Raw genomic sequence first — 23,858 nt, 5'->3', positions numbered from 1 at the left:
GCTATTGTCATATTCTGTAATTTGTCACTTAGAAAAACGATAAAATCACTCGAAACATTGCGGTTTTACAACCGCAAAGCATAGGATTTTTCACGCTGTTCTTCTTTTTTTATAGTCAGGAATTTGCAACTTTGTTGTTGGTTTAACCTTCTGAATGCGTTGATTCGAGCGCCATTAACGAGTCAAATTATGGAAGGAGCCTGGAATTTAGTGGATTTCATTTGTTGATGTGTCACATATTTGTTTTTCGTTCATTTTTCGCACAAAATCAGGTCGTAAATTTTCTCGATTGAATTATTTTCCATTTGTCATTTCGGGGCCTTTTGTAACTATCTATGCGATATGGGCTTTGCTTATTATTGAAGGTAGTACAGTGACCAATTGTTGTTACTTTCTGTGTATTTTTTGTCCTTTGTGAAGGGTTACCTCATTAGCAATCATACCACATCTTTTTAATATCCAATGTAGACGAACAAATTGTCTATCGTTAAATAATAAAACAAATCCTGTTATGTAGTACTGTTGATAATTGCGACCGCTGTGAAATTTGAATTTCGAAGTTGCAGAGCATTGAGGACCAAAATGCCTAAAAGTTTTGCCAAATACAGCTACGGTAATATATGCCTGAGGTAATTGTTTATCTTTTTGCAAAGTATTGTTCTTTACGTTACATATACTGTCTCAGGGAATTTGTTTATATTTGTGTGTTTTCCATTATTCTTTATTAGACGATTCGTCTGATATCGTATATCTGTCACCTACCGAATTAGACATTTTATCGGGTTTGTAATAACATGAGCAACACGACCAAATGTGAAGCAGGATCTGCTTACCCTTCCGGAGCACCTGAGATCACCCCCAGTTTTTGGTGGGGTTCGTGTTGGTCAGTCTCTAGTATTCTATGTTGTTTCTTGTGTACTAATATCATGAATATTTGGGTTTGTCTTTTTCATTTTACGCCATGGCGTTGTCAGTCTATTTTCGATTTATGAGTTTGATTGTTCCTCTGGTATATTTCGCCCCTCTTCTTTTACACATATTGTAATTGGACAATCAGTATTCGGATATTTAAAAACAGATGCATCAAAGTATGTCTGGCGTACTAAATTATAATCCGGGTACTTTTGATAACTATTTACATCTAACACATATATCTAATTTAGACTTCACGATGATGTATAGTAAGACTGTCATATTCACCTTTGAGCAGAATGTTCTTCTTTTGCAAGAATTTAAACCTAACAAGTCGATATTTCTTTTGAATTATTTACTTATTGTTTTCCTTTTGAATGTCAGTAACTAATATACTAACATTAATCCTGGAGTCCGAATAAATTGTCTAAATAGAAGACGTGCGGTATACATTGCGCCTGTCCCAAGTCAGGAGCCTCTGGCCTTTGTTAGTCTTGTATTATTTTTAATTTTAATTTCTTGTGTATAATTTGGAGTTTAGTATGGCGTTGATTATCACTGAACTAGTATATATATATTTATTTAGGGGCCAGCTGAAGGACGCCTCCGGGTGCGGGAGTTCCTCGCTGCGTTGAAGACCTATTGTTGACCTTCTGCTGTTGTTTGTTCTGTGGTCGGGTTGTTGCCTCTTTGACACATTCCCAATTTCCATTCTCAATTTTATTGACATTTTTGCAGTTTGTTTTATGATTAAAAGATTAGTTTATATTCACCTATATCTCCATTTGTACTTCTTGTTTTTCTTTTAAGAAAGTCATATTTCTTTGTATTCTACAAAAGAAAACAAAACATTTTTATAACACAAAACTGGTATAAAATTATAATCCTGGTACTTTTGATAACTAATTAGACACAGAAACTTTTTATTGATGACAAATACCTAAAAAAAGACAAATACCCAGTATGTCAAACGTTGCAAATATAAACGCTCCAAATGTAGACTTTCTGAGATATATCATCAATATCCCACATTGAATTAACATCTGGTTATATCCTGGCATTAGACCGGTATAACAAGATCTGGAGGAAATGAAAACAAAATCTGTAGCAGTGGATTAGCAAGAGATTCATAGAAGAATAACAAAAAAGAAAACAGAAGAAACAAAAATTACTTTGAAATACCGGTATAAAGGTGTTAGCACAATTGAATATAAAGCTGTACCTAAGGAAGGCATGTATTTTATTCAATTAATCTAAAAGAACGTCACTGCTGTTGTTAAAAGTAAAATGACAAACATATCCAACTTCAAAGAATGTTACAAACGGAAATTCATTATCAAAAGGTAAAAAATCAAAAGCTCAAACACATCAAACGAATGGATAACAACTATCATAACCTGATTTGGCGCAGGCATTTACTTACGTAGAAAATGGTAGATTAAACCAGGCTTTTTAGCTAGCTTAACCTCCAAATTGCATAACAGTCGCGTAAAATTCCATTGAAATGAAAACAATGTGTGATGTGAACGAAACAAACATACACATAGGAAAAAAAAATGGGGTACTGCAGTCAATATTGGGTTATATTTCACTCGTACACTCAAGTATGTGAAGTTGCTCTTACGAAAAGATCTCATTAATACATACGCGTGGGATGACACAATAACTTTCAACATTTTAAGTAAAATCGGAAATAAAAAAACACGTTATATATTTTAAGGTAAATTTTAAATTAAAAAATATTAAACTTTGCTGATGACTTTTGTTCACCCCTTTTGTTCAAATCTTTACTTTTATTTTTACTATATTTATCTTATTTAAGGCTCTTCAAAATGTGGCTTTTGAGAGGTTTTGTTTGAGAAGAATTTTAATACGATTTCTGACAGATCATTATGTATGACCTGTCACAAATGTTTTATAAAGATATTTACTTTTAAGTACATTTAATTATACGCAAGATGTTTAATTGCTAATATGCATGTCTAAACATCTGTTCTCTTATGAATTGAAATTACAAGATAGTATATTGTATTGAGTTCTCATTATATAATTCCAATGAATACATTTTACGTAACCACACACAACAGCAGTTCTTGAGTTTCAGTTTCAATTAAAATCCATTACCACATGACATGTTTGAAACAAATGTGTCCTTCGGCTATGTTGTGTTTGGCATTTTACATGTTGAAAAATATTTGGTTCCGTCACTCCTGAAAGTCTGTGTTCAGAATTCTGATATAAACTTTTAATTATTTACTACCTACATGAAGTTTGTATAATTTTAGAATTAATTAAAGACTGATCTGGTAATGGCATTTTATATGTGATGTCATGTGGTGTTATTCGACAGGAAGAACAAATAATTTCAATCATTTGTTAAATCATAACCTGCAGGTTTCAATTTCGACAACTATATTATATATATACACAAGACACGGTTACCCCAACGTTTCAAAACTGAATAAAATTTTCACAAGTTTAAAGAATGAAAAAATAATTTCTGTTCTTAGTTCAGCTATTGATAATTCATAAATAAACAATGCTAGATAACAGATATTGTTTGAAAATTAATTAAAAAAAAACAAAAAAAAAACATTGCAAAACAGACTAAAATTCATATTTTTTTAGTACATGTATTTCAATGTTCAAAAATCATGCAAAGGCTCATACATGTACTGAATACATGCACTTTCATAAGGTCAATTTTTATCCGGCGAAACTCAAATGTAATTGAAATTTCTTATTTATATATCTTAAATAAAATGTAGGTAGTTGTTTCCCACATTAGCAGACAGAATATGTTTCTCTGGCTTCTTTTGGTTTAAATCAAATCGCTCTGGGAACCAGGGTGACTTCTAATTTGTAAAAATGTCAAGTTTATACAATACAAAAATTAATTGTTTTACAAGATTTCCCGAAAGTCAGATAACTTTCTGTGTGTGACTTTTACTTATTTATTAAATTTCCCTAACAACAATCTATCATATTTTCCGGTAATCGGGTAATTATCCATTTAGATCACGCGTGATTTCATTTATCAAAGGAAGCCATTAATAATTGTATAACTGTCAGTTCCGGTCATTCGGAATATTGAATCAAAGTAGTTATTATAAATGTGTCAAGTTCAACTGTTAGATCGTGTGAACTGCCTGTCAGTAACTTATGATTCCGTAATAAATGGGTAATACAATGAGACATATAAACAGGAGAAACATCGGAAGAATTTTAAACAATTAAATAACTATTTACATCTGCGGGATATCTAATATTGGAAACATTGTATTAATGGTCTATATATGTTTATACTTTATTTGGTTGATATATTGATATTCACTCAGAGAATTTAGGGTCATGATGATAGAGTATGAAATAATCACTAGAAGAAAGCACAATGCGGAACAATTTGCAAAAAGAAATTCACATATTTTGTTCCTGTAATAATTACATTCACACATGTTTTCCTGTAATAATCACATTCACACATTTGTTTCTGATTAAAATAGATAAAAATATAAGCCCAAGAACATAAAAGTCACATGAACTACACAAAATCCCACATACGTAAAAAACTGGGAGGGTGGGTTAAAGGGAAAACATGAGAGTCGAACATTTTATTGTCATCAGGAGGATTTTTGTCTTCCTGAAAATAGTAAAAAGAAAACAAAAGACTCGTTAAAGACCCAATTTAAAGTCGACGAAGCGCTTACGAAAGAGTTTGTTTGGCTGGTATTTAGTTCAAGTTACGGAAATGAATTGCAAATGGGAGACAATTTGCAGGTGACAACTGATATTAACTTATCAGTCTAAAAAAATGATATTATACGATGTAAAGTGGTGTATTTCTTCTTGTAAATGTATCAATGCTTTCTTACACGCAATGAAGTATTTCAAAACAATCCTTTTTTTTTGTACACTGGAGACCGAGTAGTCGTATTTAGCACATTCTTAATGTATTCCTTTAGGTCATAAATCTGATATTACCTCGGATCATTAAATGAAAACATTAAAAACATTAGAAAGCGAATATATCCATTTAATGCACCAAATATTGGATTGTAAAAGCTTTGGTCAATTATTGTCTTTTTGATCGAATTACAAATACAAATTACCTACGGGCATATCAATGGACTAAGGAAAGCTTCCAGACAATGAGGTGGTAATTTTTATTTAAAAAAAAAAGCGGTATGAAAGGATATTTTTTTATCAATATGTAACTGATAGCATTGTTTTAAAGGGTAGTAGGTATATGCATGCGTCATTAAGATAAATGATTTGGAGATAAAACATTTACTGGTACATACATGTATAGTACATGTATCTATTTTTTTTCAGAACTGAATCTGGCATGCAATGCTTCAAGTCACATAGTTTTTATTTATATTTTTTTTCTTGTAGTTTTGTATATATTTCCCTCAGTACAGTTACAATTTTTTCTTGATCTAATACCAATTTCTTTTAAAAAAAAACCACAACTATTCAAAATTTAGAAATATTGCAATAAGAAAGAAATTATTGACAAAATCTATGATCAGCAACGAAAGAAGCACACATTAATTTACAAAGCGATCACGGATGAGATAATAAACAAGCAACCAAATGAATTATATGATAAAATGAGAGTTTATGGACAAAGGAATAATATACTCATTTAAAATAGTTCCGGAAAGTAAAATCAAGAATAAAAAGTTCAAGTTTATAATACTGTCAAATCAAAATTACTGAGGGAATTTATAAAAAAAATCGATTTTTCATGAATAAACAAAAATACTTGTACTTATTACTACAAAAAATGTACGATACCGACCCAGTCGCATTATGTGATTTATGAAAAAATAAACACGCGCAAAAATGTCGGAGCTTACAGAAGTAAGTTTCATAAATGCTTTTGAGCACCCTGTTAAAAAAAAACATCTTGTTTACTCTTAGAAACCAAGATTAAAATTATAAAAATTGTTGTCAAAAACGTAAGTTACTTCAACTTATCTCGCCTCAAGTTAAATTATGCCATCTGGTATCTAATTTTTATTTTGTGCCTGTTCTGTTCTACAAGGTATTATGTACTATATTGTAGCTTGTAATACGGTATCGTCTGTATTAATTATTGACTGATGAGTGTCCCCTTATTAATCGTCTTTTGAATTTTGGTCTATGGAGAATAGTTTAGCAGTCATGTCACATCTTGTTATTTTATTTATGATAATACAACATTACAATGAGTTTACAAATACCATAGAAAACTCATTCACTAGTTGTTTCTATGTTATTCGTTTTTATGCATGGTAGACTGGTCGAACTTCTATTGTTTGCTCATTGATTGGTACATATTCATTCGGGACGAGTGAAGTCTACATGTACTTGTTTAGAATACTAAAACCGTTTGATTCATACCATTTCTTTTGCCATAAAGGTTCAATCGGCTTTCTTCGGATGATTCCGCTACTTTCAAGTATTTTAATGTCTGATGGAGAGTTGTCACAGTTGACATTCATACCACATATACTCATTTCATGCCTCGTTCACACTTACATTTAATTCGGATCGAATACGAATCGAGTTCGCTAATCAATTTTTAATTCGAATTGATTCGAATTGGCTAAATCGCATTATCCAATTCGTATTAACAAAAAGTTTTTTGTTAATACGAATAAAAAGGCAACGTCGTTTGTACAGTAACGCGAACTTGACGCGCATTTGCAATTCGCAATAAAGTTTACGTTTGGACGTCAAAGTTCGAATGCGAATACAACTACAGTGTAGTTCCAAATAGTTAATGCGAATCCAATTCGGATTACGTGTGAATGCAGCATTATATTACGGTGATTTGTTATCAGACATATAAGGTCATTATGTTGTTAAGCAGTAATTAATATCTCACTTCCCTACGTAATATCGGATGGCCATTTTAATGGTCAAGGATCATTATTAATCCTCTGTTGTACTTTTACCGTTAAATCTCGCACTTGAACCATTCAGTGTTATTTGATATCAATACTGGTGACGTGATTTACATTATTGTAAACGTAAATTGAAATATGAAGATATTATAAATGTTTAAGGTCAATGGGTTAATAGTTAAAAAATCATCTGATATTTTATCAAAATCCATTCGTAAATCACTGTTGTATGTAATACCTGATATAATATTAACAATTCGAATGCAACAACGTTTGTAACGTTCATTTTGATTTGATAACGTCACTTTCTTACATGGCATCAATTGACAATTGATGCTATTGGACGTACGGCATATGAATACATGTTTTAACGTTGTTTTCTGTCATTTTTTTTTTTTTTTATTAAAATGGAGATAACAATATTGCATTTTAAGCTCCGACGGCATCAATTTGGGGTTTGATGGTCGCAAATACCCGTTTCTGTCTCCGCTAACGCGTCGCAACTAAACATAATTTGCGACCATCAAGTCCCCAATTGATGCCGTCGGAGCTTAAAATACAATACAGTTACATGTATCTCCTAAGTCTAAATTGAAAAGAACGTTGAAACCTATGATTGTGTTGGATAAAAACCGCAATTTTATATAGACTATACCATAGAATAACTTTAATTCCTTGACTTATATTTGAAAAAAGAAGCAGTTGGTTAGTCGTCAATGAAACAGTAACCCATCGGCTAAAATGACAAAACGAAATAATAATGGGCAACATGCAAACGATCTGTCGACAACCCCAAATTTTCCAAGTAAGGAAAACAAAGCATCTTGATTGGACAAGATATATATTGGTGATAACGGTTGCTAACTTGCATTGGGGCAAACACGTGCATATGGTGCAAGGTCAAACTATGTAAAACATGCAATTTGTTTAAAATGTTACAGTCAACCGGAAGATTTGCTGAACTAGTGCTTAAAATAATTTCTTGTATTACAGCCGATTTCAATAAGGTAAGGTATACTACCCTCCTGCCGAAGTAGCATAGTCCTACAGACAGATAGATTGTCGTACTGGTCTACTCTTAAAAAAGGGAAGATAACCAACTCTAACAATGAGTTAACGGTTCAGCTAGCAAGCAAGCTAACACAATATATTACCTTTGCCTACAAATTTATTGAAATCGGCTGTAACTCTTCTCAAGTTTGAAACGACAGTAAACAATCACACGGCCTATATTGTGAACCTGTGATTTCTTACTGTGTAAGCTGTTTGTTGTTTACAATTTTATCCCCTGATATCCTCTTATTTACGCGTAATCAGATTATACTAATTTATTTATGTCTGGAACAAAACTACAAACAGGTCTTTTGTTTTATTAACTAGTAATTATAGAATGTACTTTACTAAATGCTATATACTCCTTAGATCATATACAAATATACATATAGAGATACAAATGAAAATTACTTTTTCAAAGAGAAATTTGCGTTATTACATCAATAACACGTCACAACCATCGTTAAGTTGTAATTTAATCTTACGATTTCAACTCTTCTCTGATAAATCGTACATTTTATATTATTCGATCAAAGTGGCTTATTTCTTAACACATAGCGGTAAGATAACAAGATAATGTTGTTACCTGAGTGTCAATAAATAAACCTTAATTCGCGATGAAAATATAAAATCAAAAGATATAGAATGATTCCAAATGTTTCTAAAGGTTAAGAGGGCCAATTAACCGATAAACTGAATAGATATTCCAAAATTTTATTCAGTTTAATTTGTGATAAGCCAATTAAGTTTACACACTATCATTCTGTTGAAAAAGTGTTAAAGCTGTATAAATACATGTATACATTATGTATCTACATATATCATGCAAAACATTTCTGATTTCTTTAATTCAATTTCAACTTTTATTCGAACAGAACTTTTTTTTATGTGAATTGCAGTGAGATCGACGAACATGTAGTGTTACAATGTCATAATATATAAGTATTAGATATGCAAATTACAAAAGAAGCATGAATGCTTATCTCTGAATTTCAAATAATAATACACTAATGTACAGTACATGTACGTATAAGTTATAAGAAGTAATTCGTCTGTCGACTGTTTTTTTCTCGTCTTTCTTTTTATTGAGGCTACATTTCTTTCTAACCAACATTTTGTAAACGTTGTGTCGCGTTTGTAGTTTGTTTTCTAAACGCTACAGAAGTAGAAACAAATGCAACGTTTGATAAGTCTTTACTGACCCTGTAATGCATGCACATCTTGTTGGTAAACAGACTGTTTACAAACGTAGAAACAAATACTTCGATTAATAAGGTTGGTGTTTGAAACAAATGTAGCGTTTTTTCTAACAAACGACAAACGACAAACTGCAGACGTGCGCCCTTAGTCGTTTGCATAGTTTGTTTAAGAAAGAAATGCACCCTTAGATTGGAGAAAAACAAACGACACAGCTTGAACTGGCCATGGAAACTACAAATCATTGAAGACAAATGCTATATGGAATATCCCATTTATCTGATATAAACAGATCATCTTTGGAGAAATACCATATTGGTAATAAGCATGTTGGCTACAGTTAAATGCATAAATACTTGTTTGACGTCAACAACCCTTATATTGAACGATTCACTTGTAGAAACAAATTAGAAGTTTAAAGATACCATGCATTAGCATCCGTTATCAGATTAACATAACGATTTGTTACTCTTAGTAACTTCATCTCAAGATTAAATTAATTTAATTTTTAACGTCTGCAATTATTTACCAGGTGTTTGGCGGGAAAAAAACTTGAAATAACATCTGTCTTACAATTATAGGCATTCAAAAGTAGGTAAGCTTTACCTCAAAGATATTCGCTACTTTGTTTTAAAAAAACGAAGCGTTTTAAAAGACTGTTTTAAATCAATAGTATTTGAATTAAAAGAAATTAAATAGCAGAAAATAATGGCAAGTTCTTGTGCTTGGTTTCGAGATAGAAGCCATTGATCATTTGACGGGGAAAAAATCTCTACAGACATTTCATGCATTTTAAAACATTCCATCTTTTCTTTTAAACACCTTGAAAATAACAAGGATTTTATAAGATGAAAACAGTCCACATATCTGGAAAAACGTTTGAAAATGATAGAAGCGAACTTCATTAAGAATGAATGGCGCAAAAAACAATGAGACATGCTGACCATTATTTCATTATTTAAATCACAAAATAAAAATAAGAATTTAGTTCATCAACTCGTCCCAAAGAGTTCTCATCCGAAAATATATTGACGACTGACGCTTTTCTTGGTGATTCCTTTTATACTTATTAATAGACAAACAAAACAAAAAGCGAAAGACAAACGAATGCAACTATAAAATGAAACTATTACCAATGACGACATTTTCCTAATCGTATAAAATAAGTATATAAAAGCATTCAGCTAAAGCAGTTTTATCTATCGTTATCATTGTAAATAATTATTGGTCGTAAATCCGCTGATATACGTCCTGTTATGATTAAAGTCATGACCCTGGGTACCTATAAACGATAGATATAGTCGGTTTTGATTACGTCAATCGGGGTTTTCAATGCAGAAATAATATCTTTTATATGCTGTCAATTGTCTGTCTAAAGTAGATTTATATTGATATTTGTACGGGATTGACAAATGTTTGGGTCATTTTGTCCCTATTCATGATTCTCAATAGATTCTAAATCCATCCTGTAAATTACCGTACTATCACAGATATTCAATCGAGAAAGACTAGAAAAGATAAAGATTGATCATGCTTAAGTAACATATATCGTTTTACATTAACATTTGCGAACTTAAGAGCAATACAGTGGTTTGGAGTTATCGAGGGGATTAGAGAACAAGCATGTTTACCGGAAGTGAAGATAAATAAACTGTACTGTTATGAGTACATTGTGATATGAATAAATGGTATGTCTGTCCTTTAATTTGTAAAAAGTAAAAATGAAATAACAAAAATACTGAACTCCAAGGAAAATTCAAATCGGAAAGTCCCTAATTAAAAATGGCAAAATAAAAAGCTAAAAAAAAACAAACGAATGAATAATAACTGTTATATTCGTGACTCGGTACATGCATTTCCTTTTGTAGAAAATGGTGGATTATACCTGGTTTTACAGCTTACTAAACCTCTCACTTTTATGACAGTCCAAGGGAATTATGAAGTTGAAATTCACAAATAGATAATACAACGGTATTTATGAATGATCGATGAGTAGCACGCCTCTATTTAAAAATAGCGTACTTGTTTAGTATTCACATAACATACAAAACGAACATGCGGACGAATATTTATTTGTAAAATGTATAGAATTAAAATTGAAAATTTTGTGATTTGAATATTAACAAAAAAGAAAATCTCTGGAATCTAATTTATCTTGATGATGATATTGGCTTGACCAATTTAGAGTTTGGTTATCCATTATAACTTTACAATTATCAACAGAAGTGAACAATGTGTCATAATTTAGATTATCCTGTAAAGAGCCACTTGATTATTTCATTGCTGTAGATTTATTTGCATATCGTTTGTTGCTGATCATTCTTGCTTTTAAAGTTTAAGTGTATTTTTTTTTTTATAGTTTTCAAGATGTTTTGTAACACAACTAAGATTGGTAAAAAATAATAATTCAATGTGTCCTTTTGTGTCAGCTTTGCTCTAAGTATATTAGTTTTAGAACCTTTGAGCCAGGTGAGCCGGAAAACAAGTCAAATATAAGATGTTATTTTCATTAAAAACAAATTATCATTCAAATACAAATGTAATACAGCTAATTCAAGTTCGTCATCGATTATAATTATTTTCCATGAACGAAACGAAACGTAAGAAACCCAATTATTGTAGGCCAAAATGGTTCAAGGAAGAAGAAAGCGCTTCTATTTTATGTAATAATATCAATTATGCAAGTTCATTTGCTGCTGAAAGAAGCGTGTTGAAGAAGAGCAAAACTGATTAGGTAAATTTAACGACAAATTAATGTATTGATGAAAACTGACATGACCGCAGCATCAAATAACGTATCATTTCCCCGTCCTCGCTGATTCTATTTATTTTCCTATTTCCTTTGATTACCCTACAAGATATCTTTTGTTCAATGGGTAATTTTAAAGAATGACGCCATTTTTTTGTTCACACCCACAGAATAAGTAAGACGAGTGTAGTGATTTTGTCGTAGTTTTACTGCGGAAATGACTTTGTTCGCTCCTAAAGAATAAGTAGGACGAGTGTAGCAATATTAACGGTACTCCAAACTGCACAATGATAAGTGTATACTGTAAATTAACCCGTATTACAAAAGTACAAAACTATCATTCCGCATAATATAGTTCAATCTTTATTATTGCTTAATCTGTGTTCTGTCGATTTCACAGTTTGATGTAAAATATCACTGCCAGCTTGGCAAATTTTATAATATTCACGGAACTCCAAACAGCACAATGATAAGTTTATAAGCTCTATAGTCAACCCGTATTACAAAAGTACTAAACAATCATTCCGCATAATATAGTTCAATCTTTATTATTGCACAATTTGTGTTCTGACAATGTCAAAGTGTGTTACAATAATATCACTTACACAGAAGTAAGCCTAGCGTTGCAAATAGAATATTCACGGAATTTCAAACTGAACAACGATAAGTTTATAAGCTTAGTTAAACTGTATTACAAAAGGACAAAAAATCATTCCGCATAATATAGTTCAATCTTCATTATTGCATAATCTGTGTTCTGTTGATTTCATAGTTTGTTACAATAATATTGCTTCCACAGAATAAGCAACTAAGGCAAGCGTGGCAGATTGAATATTCGCAGAATTTCAAACTGCACAATGAAAAGTTTATAAGCTTACTTAATCCGTATTACAGAAGGACAAAATGACATTCCGCATAATGTAGTTTAATCTTTATAATTGTGCATGATCCGTTTTCTGTCAATTTCATAGTTTTTACAGTGACAATTCGATCATACCGTATTTAACTTTCAGGAAATATCGTAGAAAATGTATACACACTTGAATGAAATATTGCAGCTGATTTACATCTATTATAACCTACGTTAAAACTGTTGTTACAGATTTCTGAGAGCTACATTAAGAAACTCTGGCACCTTTGAAATAATCAATCAGCCTTGCACTTACTAATATATTTATGATTTTAATTTAGATAATAATTTGGCGGTAATTAAGGTTTTACATCCGTCTGTTACGTTGGTTGCATAGACACCTCCTAACTTAATGATGACTATAATTTTCCAAATTATTAGTTTTTAACAGATTTACGATTTAAGAAAAAAATAAATATCTAGTCTTTGAAGTTCACGTTGTTTAAAATGTACATGTGATATTTACATGGACATGTTTTAACGGAATTGGTTTGATTTAAGAGAGATGGCTTTTTAATCAGTAACGCATTTGCGACATTCAGTTCTGCTAATACGTTATAAGTATCCATATTTTACAGAATTAAAAAAGAAGCTTAAAGTTCGTTTGACACTATGATCCATATATTTACTGGAAATTTTTTTTTTTTTTTTTTTAAATCAATATTTTCGTTCAACGCACAATGTATTTTTATAACCCGAGTCCCAGAGTAGACAATTTGATTTTGTCTGACTATTAGAAAAGAGAGGGAGGCAGATAGAGGGGGAGGGTGGGGGGATTGAGCTTCATTTGTTTGCAGTTATTATCGTATAACAATTACAATAGCAGCATTGGTTTGCGTGAAGATATAATTACGGTTAAGAGGGTTAGTTCTATGACATCCGTGGTGAATAAGGCATTAACTATTTCATGAACAGAATTACGTGCTGTGTAAATGTAGCATATACGTTGACAAATGTCCAAGTCAATTTTCGTTGTCATCTGTCATGTCTGGCCATCAATGCACAGATGATTGTTTGTTTGCTAAACGTTCAGTGGCCAATATCCCATGTCAATTCAAAACGAGAAAAAAATAGCATCTTAAATAATTGGTAAATTCTGCTCAAATTTGGTCGACCGGAAGAGAAAAGGAGAAGAGCTGTTTCTCTCTTTTGTAGGGAATGTGTCATATCTCTCAAATTAGGCATAAGATTTAAAGCCGATACTGATCCGAACGGACGTGGCTGCGTATTTTTGCACCACACAGAGCAAATTGATCGACCAAAGTTTTGTATTAAGATATAAATGATTGGTCTACATAACTAGAAGATTTGTAAACCCCCAGTCATCCGCTCTATTATAATGTACAAACGTCGACTTTGTCTCGAATCCGCCTCCGAAATGTATAATACTAGATTTGAATTTTTAATTCAAATTAAAAATGCGATTGACACAATATGCATTGTAAGAAACGGTAGAAATGTATCACCCACAATGCGACGGCTTAACCAAACGAGCAACGTTCATTCATTCAGTAGCTTTCTATTCTTGCTCTTACTATAACGTTTTGAAAAATATTTATATATGTGCAATTGAATAAACATGTTAAAATCAAGATAGGTTTTATTTATCTTTTGAATTAAATTGAATACCTACAGTAGAAACGGGGGTGTTTGTTTAATCCGATTGTTGTTGTTGTTTTAGTTTGTTATTTGCATGGAGAAAACAGAGAAAATCAGACGACATGTTGACTTTGCTAATGAAAATGCTGATGATATTTTATAAAGAATAAGATAATTTAGAGTTTAGAATAAGGATTAATAGAAGTTCATTTTGGTCAAATTTCTACTTAGATAATTCGTTTCGCTAAGAGATACATGTAGTGAAAAATTCCTACATAGATAAACAATTCTGTTTTGCGGACCTGTCATATACATAACTATATTAAAATAATAATCCCGAACTCACTGAACCAGTGATGTACATATGTTGCGACACTGTTTTAATTTCACCGTACATGAACTTCCATGCAAGCATGATTAATTCTTCGTTAATTTCTAATTGTTTTTTTACATAAAGTTTTTTCCAAGGTTACAAATTCATTACAAACAAATCATAATAAATTTGAATACCGAAGTCAAGCCGCCGATATTTAAATGACCCAGTTTAAGCACATCGAGCGTGCTTTCAGCTCTTTGAAAAGAAAGAATGTTTACAAATAGAGAGTTTTGGAGAGAACCAACAACTTATGCCTGCTGAGCGTGCTTACTGCACTTTGATTTTCAAAAAAAATGAACTTTCAAAATGATGGCCTCGAGTATCACTAAAAAGGACAAATTTAAACGTTCGACAATGATCCAAAGAATCGAATAGGAAACAAATGTTACTTTCTTGAATATGTTTAGGTGAGGGTATATGCATTTTACGTAAAAAAACACCGGTTAATCTTCTTTTATAAACCTAAAATGCAACTGGCACACTTTATTTGATTAATGAGCATGGTATACATGTAACTATTTTTGTAATTTCATGATTATATAATTTGCATGGTTCTCAACGCATCTATAGTGTTGATTTCAATCTTTATATAGACAAGGCGAGGCAAAAAAAAAAAACATCATGACACCCTACTTAAAAACAAGTTCAACGTGACCTGAATAACAAGAATAAACAAGATTATTTTGTTTTAAACCAACTTCATTTATTTGTAATACGTTTCAAAGTTCAATAATAACTTGTTAACATCAGTTTACAGGAATTAGATTTAAAGCATGACTTCATAAAGTGGATTTAAAATGAAATGAACATTTCATTACGACAAAATTGTCAATGAAGCAACATCGCCTGTTGATAATGAAAATTGTATTGTACAAAGCATGAAAGTAAGTCAATCTACGGTCGTACAGTTATTTGTGACCAAGAAAATTCCCGCCAATTTGCTAGCAGGCGATTTGATTGAATAAGTGCTTTCAGTGCATCTGTTTTCATAATAGTTGCATTAGTAGCCGATTAAAGATTTCAATTAGGAAGGGAATGGTCGATCTAATGTGCGTGTTTCTATGTAAATGTTCTATTTTTCCGTAATTTTTAATCGATAATAAAAAATTGCCCCTTATTCAAAATGGCTGCAATAACAGTAAAAAGGGCTATTTAAAGTAAATTCTACACAAATATCAGGTTTTTTTTTTAAGAATTTCAGGCAGTTTGCTAATATATGTACACTTATTTAACATTGATATTTAAACGAGTTTACACGTATTCCAGGGGATGTCTTAATGTTGTCTCTGAACATTTTTCGTGGAGAAGTTCCTTATGCAATAAAATTAAATTTCTTATTGTGTTTCCTTTAAATTTTAAGTCGCAGCAACTTTCCCTTTATATGCTTGCATTTTATCGTTCATATTCCTTGCACTTTTCCACACACAACTTGCTAAAAAATGGTTTATAATGAGTGATTCATTACTATTTAATTAATGTCCAGTGGCAAGTATATCCCTGAGGACTAATTGGATACGTGAAGTTAGAACTGTAAAAAAAAAACCATCAAAACATAGCACGCAGTATCAAGTTTAGAATACAATATTGGTGGATAATGTCAACAATTGTTAATTTTGAGCCTAACACATACGCGAACAGACTTCGGCTAACTTTTAAAATCATCGGTAAACTTCGGAATTATATAAATCACTTTTAAGTAGAATGGCTCTATAAGCATTTGTTATATCATGTCAGAGGTCAATTGTTTAAAACATATTTTACGGAGCCTATTGTTTTCTAGATACAATTCGGTTATATCAAGTTTTCTATAGTTCTTTGGCCTATCTGCAAAGATCTGAATTACTAGTTTTACATTTAAAAAAGTTATTGGGCATTACATAAACATAACACATGCAGGTACATCACACGGTAAAGTATATGCTTGTGTCAACTGTTCTGTTAAGTATATTTGAAGCTATGTAACGCAGGTTTTTAAAATATATGAATCATAAAAATGCATAAAAATCCGCATTTCACAAACGCATTACTCATTTTAAGAATTATAATCAATACACCATGCCTTTCTGAACAATTTTACCACATCATTCAAATTCAAGGAGAGACTAAACAAACTCTAGAAGAGATGAATTTAACAACCCGACCAAATAGCAGAATTTATGTGATGCCGGAGTCCAGAATAGAGTCTTCCAACGCAGCGAGAAAATTCCGCATTCGGGGGCAAGCTTTGGCTATCACCTTTACAGTAATACATAAAAGTTCAGCGAAATGAAACTTAAAAGAAAAGTTCCCTTATTCGTTGCGTTTCTAGCACGATCCTGAAAAATCGGTTGTCTTATGTCGAAAACTTCGCTGTTAAATTTTTCTCGGTTGATTGGCCGCAAGTGTTTTTCGAACATTAATCTCGAAGTTTTTTTTATAAAATGTTCCATGAAAAAGACTCTATAATTATCTTACAAGCATGGCTTTACGTACATGTATTAAATGTAACAAGGCAATTGAATTAGATCTTCCAAAGAAAAAAAACCGACCTTTATGAGATGTTTATGAAGATCAGGATATAAAATGAAAATAATATACAGCTACAATGTGAGAGTTTTTTCAGCAGATAATATAGTTATACAGAAAATTGTATAACTAAAAAAAATATATTTGATATTCAATGAATTAACAAAAAACGTATAGAAAAAATTGTTCTAAACTATTATAAATTATGTTTTTATTTATAAAACTAACTTTCAGCGTTAACTTCCAATGCACAAAGATCATTATGTATACCCGCTTCCGTTCTCGACAATCACTTTTCTAAGATTGATGTTTTTTTCGTTCAAATTATCGTTACCAATTAGACCAAGCCTTAAGCTTGAAGTCATAAAACTTTCGAATCAGTTTGTTGTACTCATACTCTAAAATCAACCAATCAAAACGCTGGATTTCATGTTTTGAGCATGAATTTTGTGCTCCGAGCACTGAGCATAGTTTTATGACTTCCTTCCCTAACTTCTGAACTTGCACAACAGAGATTTCCGTCAATGTGACATCCCTTCTAAATCTGTAGAGTCATCAATCAAATTCTCGAAACTTGGACACATGTCGTGAGACAATCTGATTTATACGAATTGTTAGACTTTAAAAATCCAAAGCGGTCCAATCTATCTAAAGTATTGGAGTAAATAATTACTTATAAAATCCAAGGATATGTCTCCCTTCGTATCCGTATTATAAGTTTTGACTTCTCTAGCGAATAACATGTTTCAACCCTGATATATAAGCTTTTGCAAAAACGAAAGCATAGCATAACATATTTATTTTATTTTTTTCTTCAAAAACTATTCTATTAAATAAGCAACTTCAATATTTTAATTACTGTTTAAAGTGTAAACTTTGATTTGACGACGATCTTTTTTTCTCTTAATAAACAGTATTTATTTTGCTGTAATAATAGTTCGTTCTCGTTGGAACTTTCAATGAGACATGAAAACCAAATGGAAATGACATTAGCTTAATCACGTTAATCTGTAAAAAATGAATGCGATGACACATAGATAGTATTGCGCTGATAACGGAACTCTCAATGAGGCAAAGTAAAAATTGAAAGAAACATTACCTTCAAATGTGATGCCTTGGCGATTTTTAATGATGCAAAATACCAAAAAATGAAAAGAACATAATCTGAAATGAAAATGCGCTAATAACGGAACTCTCAATGAGGCAAAGTAAAAAATGAAAGGGAAATTACTTAAAATGGAAGTGCACTTATAACGGAACTCTCAATGAGGCAAAATAAAACAAAAGTGACATTAAATGATAGCTATAAAATTGGCGCATTTACGATGATTCTCAATAAGGCAAACTAAAAAATAAAAGGGACATTGCCTTTATATTATAAAATGGAAGTGCCTTGGCGATGTTTTGCAATGATGCAAAATAAAAATTAAAATTAAAGGGACATTACCTTAAATGAAATAACGCTAATAAGGGAGCGCTCAATAAGGCAAAATAAAAAGATGAAAGTGACATGATAGTTGGCGCATTGACGATGATCCGTAATTAATCAAAATAAAAGAACGAAAGTGACATTACCCTAAATGTTATTATGTTAACGATGATTTGCATTGAAGCAAAAAAAAAAGTGACATTAATTTAAAAGTTCGTCTGCTCATGATGACCTGCAATGAGGCAAAATAAAAAAATGAAAGTGACATTACCTTAAATGGAAGTGCGTTGATGATGGAACTCTCAATGAGGCAAAGTAAAATCAGAAATGTTTTAATCATGTTGAGGCTTATCAGTACTGTACGATGGTGACAATCTAAGTGATTGAGATCCGATAAAATCTCTACTTATATAGCATCATTCCAGACCACGCACTTTACAGTTTGTTTCTTTAGTTCTATGACAATCCTAGAGATGATTCTTATTGTTAAATGCTATATAAAATATTTATATTGATCAAAAGTATCTGAGGAATAATAATTATTTCACGTCTCGTTAAGTCAAAATCACTAATGATTTTAACAGTTTATTAAATATTCGAATTTATTAACGCAATTAGCAGTTGGTCTTTAATTATCGATAAAATTATTGGTCTTATTTTTATCGTTTTGTTTCTTTTTATTTTACTTTTTGATATTACGTCATTGGTTAATTGAATCGGAATTGATTTCCGTCTTTGTTCTGTTTTTAAGTGATTTTATAGGCATGATTAGCAAGGTTTGTTGTAGATGTGTGACGTTAAAATGCAAATTATGTGTAAAAAACAAATACATTAAGAAATATTTGACAGAAGTTTGTCATAAGGCAGCATGATGATAATTATTTTCGCGCCAATTAAAAAAAAATCTTTCATAAAAAACATTGAATTTGTATAGTTCTTTGTATCGCTTCTTGCGATCATAATTATGATGGAAATAAATAAATACATAATAATTAATAATATTATTGTTTACATAAAATATGACGTAGGCTTCATTCGTTTAATGAAAAGAATACTGAATTTTCTGGGTTTTTTTTAATTTAACCGTATCGCATTACCATGCTATTTTTTAGCGTAAGAACACCTTTCGGTTATAGATAGTATATTCAAGTGTACACATTTTATGGTTTCAAATAAAATAAATAAATATGTATCTATAGTCAAATACGGATATGTGGTATGATTGCTAACAAGAGTAATATACACCAAAGTTCAAATTAAGTGTATGTAGGCAAGTGTAGAGCAACCGTGCTGCTTACAAAAGTTCGAAAACACAAACCGTATTGTCAGCTTTAAAAGACCCGAACATAAAAGACTTAGTGTCAAATAATTCAACTAAGAAAACTAACGACCTTTTTAATATAAACAAAAACAAAAAATATACGCAAAATATAGGTAAATTTAGTACGTCTCTGGTAAATGTTAATCTGTCCGTACTAAATTTTGTTGGATAAAAATTAATTAACATGCTTTAAAAATAAACATAATGATGTAGCATTTAATAGAGGATACGATGTAGTTTTTCAGGTGGTATTTGTGTCTTTCGCCAACTTGGATTGTAAAAAACAGAGAATCTTATGTCCAGGTTTTCAATCAAATTAGCAAAATTTTATACTGAAATCATAGTGCATTTTTTACGGAAGAACTACTTGGAAGTTTGTTATTTTCTGTTTTAGCCGAAAAAAACGCACAGTGAGCCTATCTTTTCTTTTGATATTTTCAAAGTATTTTCTAAAAACTATCTTCTCGTATTGTATTTACAATTTTATCATTTAGTAAGGCTTCTAATCACATAATGGTGTTTTTTCCTGCATAATCCACAAAATGTGTCATCTTGTCACAACCTGTAGCTTGAGAAAATGCGCGGTCATCATTTTGTATTATATATATTTTTGAACATATATCAATAAATACCACGTTTTGGCAAAGTATGAACAAATTCTATCTTTTTTTTTCAATTTGACGCGCATTCCAATTTGAATTAGAATACGCTTTTGTGAATGTGAATTTAAAAGTTAACGTCGTTTGGACAGTAAAGCAAATTTGACGTGCAATTGTAATTCGAATTAGAATTGACGTTAGGACGTCAAACGTTTCGAATGCAAATTAAACTAATTCGAATTACGTGTGAACTCAGCATTAATTTAGACTCCCATACCACCTTTAAAGAGGATACACTTAGAACAGGAAACTAAGTGGTAAACGTACATGTATAAATAACTCAACAAAATAAGCCAAAAAAAACCCAAACACAGTACGAAAAGGATTTATATTACATGAGAACATCGTTTAAAGAACTCTATGCGGCTGTGATACAAGTGCGACAAGCCTACAAATGTAAGAACTAACATATTTCGACTTAAGAAAATATAATTTTTAATATTTTTTTTCCCAACCAAGCGTTTCCACTTTTAGCACAATTGTACGTCCCCTCCTCAGACTTAGAATTTGGATAGATAGTAAATAAATGATTTCCAATGTGAAGGAAATTATTTTTTTATCAACAAGTTTATGTTTGGGGTTAACCACCAGGGCACATCCAACTAACCTAGGATAAGGGGGGCATTTATATGTCCCCAATCAAATTAATTGATCGACCCAAAAAGGATGGTTCGAACCGCCTAACCCCTCCCCTGGATCCCCCACTGAATAACAAAGACTGAAGGAACAAACGATATGATTTAGTACAGCTACCCACAATTGACCTGTAGTCAAGTGCTTGCCACTGCAATTTTGATTCGATTTTTAAATTAATTAATCAACTAATTTGTTAACCCCTTCTGTTTGCATTATGTATAGCTGACATTTTAAAATATCTACATGGAGTTTGCAATAACTGTTCATGTATAAGGCTCTTTATCTTTATTATCTATCCAATTGGCATTTACTAGATTCATATAGAAACAAAATATAAATATATCATATTTTCTCTACATTAGCTTGAGGATTTTAGTATTATAATGACGGTAATGAACATAGTTTTTACTTACCCGTATTAATTTATGATTGTTATTTAGTCCTACTTAAAAAAATAAAAGTACATAAATTGTACTGTTATGGTATTTCTATTGTAACTAATGAACAGTAGGTACATGTAAATAGTACGTTGTATGTTTGTTTTTTTAAAGGAATCCCGCTCAAGCTGGTAGAAGGACCGTCTTTAATACATGTATAAGCACTATAATAATTCCTTTGCTCTTGGTGTGTCTTTTGCTCTGCATCATATACTGGTTCGTTAACATTGATCATGACATCCCAATTTTTTTTTCCTATTATACAATTCAATGTTTTATTAAAGCCTCATCTCTCAAGAAGTACAATCAATCTTTATACATTATAAAATAACACTAAATAAAATAAGAGCCATTCTAGACAGAATTGTAAGAGACTATCAAAATGCATAGATATAAAACACAATATGAAATAAAATACTATTTACAATATATAAAATTTCTACGACTTTTAAAAATCAAATGGCAGGTTTTGACACACACACGTATCATATGTACATGTACATCTGAGAATAAAAACACTAACTTTTGTATATACATGTATCTATTATTTATTTAATTAAAGACACCGTATACAGTAAAAATCGGTCACCTTCAATTGATGCAAGCAACACTAACATATTTTAAAGTATTCAAATGTTAGAATGAATCATGAATTGTAAATGTTAGATAAATGCCATTCTTGTGATTGGACAGGACGGTTTCTATCAAAAGCGTTGGTGGCAATGATGAATCGTATTGAAAAGTTCCGAATATGATCTTCGTACAACTGGGGCCTGGGGTGGTGTTCTCGAAAGTATCCTAAGATTCGTCCAAAGTCATAGATAAGACCAATTTTAGGGTGGACTTAGGATCGACTTAGGACACTCTTAAGTTGTGTCTCGAAGCTCTCTCAGACGATTCTTATGTTAGGATGTCCTAAACATATCCTAAGTCGAAATTTTAAATCGTTAAAGTAATTTTTTTGTAAAACATTTATTAATGACGAAATTATTTAATAAAATTGTTTACGAATTTTATAATAACATGTATAGAATGAAAGGCATAATTACCAATGTATTTATATCAAAAAGGATTGTAATTTAAACTCGAAAACAATTTGTTTTGAAATGAGAATTAAATTTGTAGTATAATCGTATCGTGAAACACGAAGTTCAAAGTTTAAAATCATGCACAATTTCTTTATATACGAGATAATAACCGATGGTGCGTTTCATTTCATGTTCATTTTCATGTAAAATAATGAGCAAAAAGCGAAATCCAAACTTTATTATGCTAGGATGAAGATAGGATGATCTTAAGACACTTTATTGGGTGTCCTAAAGTTAGGACGAAAAATTAGATATACCATAAGTTAAGAGAGCTTCAAGAACACGACTTATGACAAAGACTTGTCATAAGATAGACTTAGGACACGTCCTAATCCTAAGATAGTTTCGAGAACACCACCCCTGGTTTTCGAAAGTATCATAAGATATGTCATAAGATATATCTTAGGACATGTTGTATGATCATCTTATGACTCATATGATATGTCATAGGATGTAAATCAAAGCTGTCTTAAGAGAGTCATAGCTATGGTGCTCTTATGACTGTCATAAGTGATTTTTTTTTTATATTATTTGAGATAATGTTTAAAAAGAATAAAATATAAGAATGCAAATGAAAAGGTCTTACCGGACCTACTCCTTTTATGCAAAAAGGAATTGAAATATGAGTTGATAATTTGTTTAAATTTAGTTTGTAATATATGATTAATCTTGAACTTCGCTTTCGTGTATCATCATACATGCATTGGTACTTAACTGTGAATACATTTTAGATTCGGTACATCGAGTACCCGCTTAACGAAATGCCCGTGCACATAGAAGATATAGTACTATTAAATATACTAGGTACAAAATAATATGTATATTTATTGTACAAAACCATAAGTTAAAAAAAGAATTACAAATTGTATGTCGCAGGAGATTCAAATTTTAATTCACGTAGTAATAAAATCTTTACTATTAAAAGCTAACCGAGAAATACAACAAATATTTTTATTACAATTAATATGAAATTATGCCAAAAAAGTCATGAAAAGTAATAAAAATTATAGTTGACAATCATAAGACCATCATAAGTCATGTCGCGAGGGGTCTTAAGTTTACGACAAAAGTAATGACAAATCGTAACTTAGGA

General features: G+C 31.1%; 1 protein-coding gene across 1 annotated transcript in view; it reads right to left on the bottom strand.

The window, feature by feature from the left end:
* The window catches only part of LOC134719546 (corticotropin-releasing factor-binding protein-like), a 35,986-nt gene extending 16,874 nt beyond the window's left edge, over positions 1-19,112 (bottom strand). Inside the window, exons 1-2 of the mRNA XM_063582538.1 lie at positions 18,896-19,112; positions 1,686-1,743 (exon numbers count right to left, since the gene is read on the bottom strand). Coding sequence (XP_063438608.1) covers positions 1,686-1,743; positions 18,896-18,964 — 127 coding nt within the window. The 5' untranslated portion in view covers positions 18,965-19,112. The remainder of the gene's footprint in view (positions 1-1,685; positions 1,744-18,895) is intronic.
* Between the last annotated feature and the right edge of the window lie 4,746 nt (positions 19,113-23,858).

The sequence above is a fragment of the Mytilus trossulus genome, chromosome 5, assembly GCF_036588685.1.
Source record: "Mytilus trossulus isolate FHL-02 chromosome 5, PNRI_Mtr1.1.1.hap1, whole genome shotgun sequence".
NCBI classification, from domain to species: domain Eukaryota; kingdom Metazoa; phylum Mollusca; class Bivalvia; order Mytilida; family Mytilidae; genus Mytilus; species Mytilus trossulus.
The sequence above is the reverse complement of the archived record's forward strand: the minus strand, read 5'-3'. Positions and strand labels throughout refer to the sequence as shown.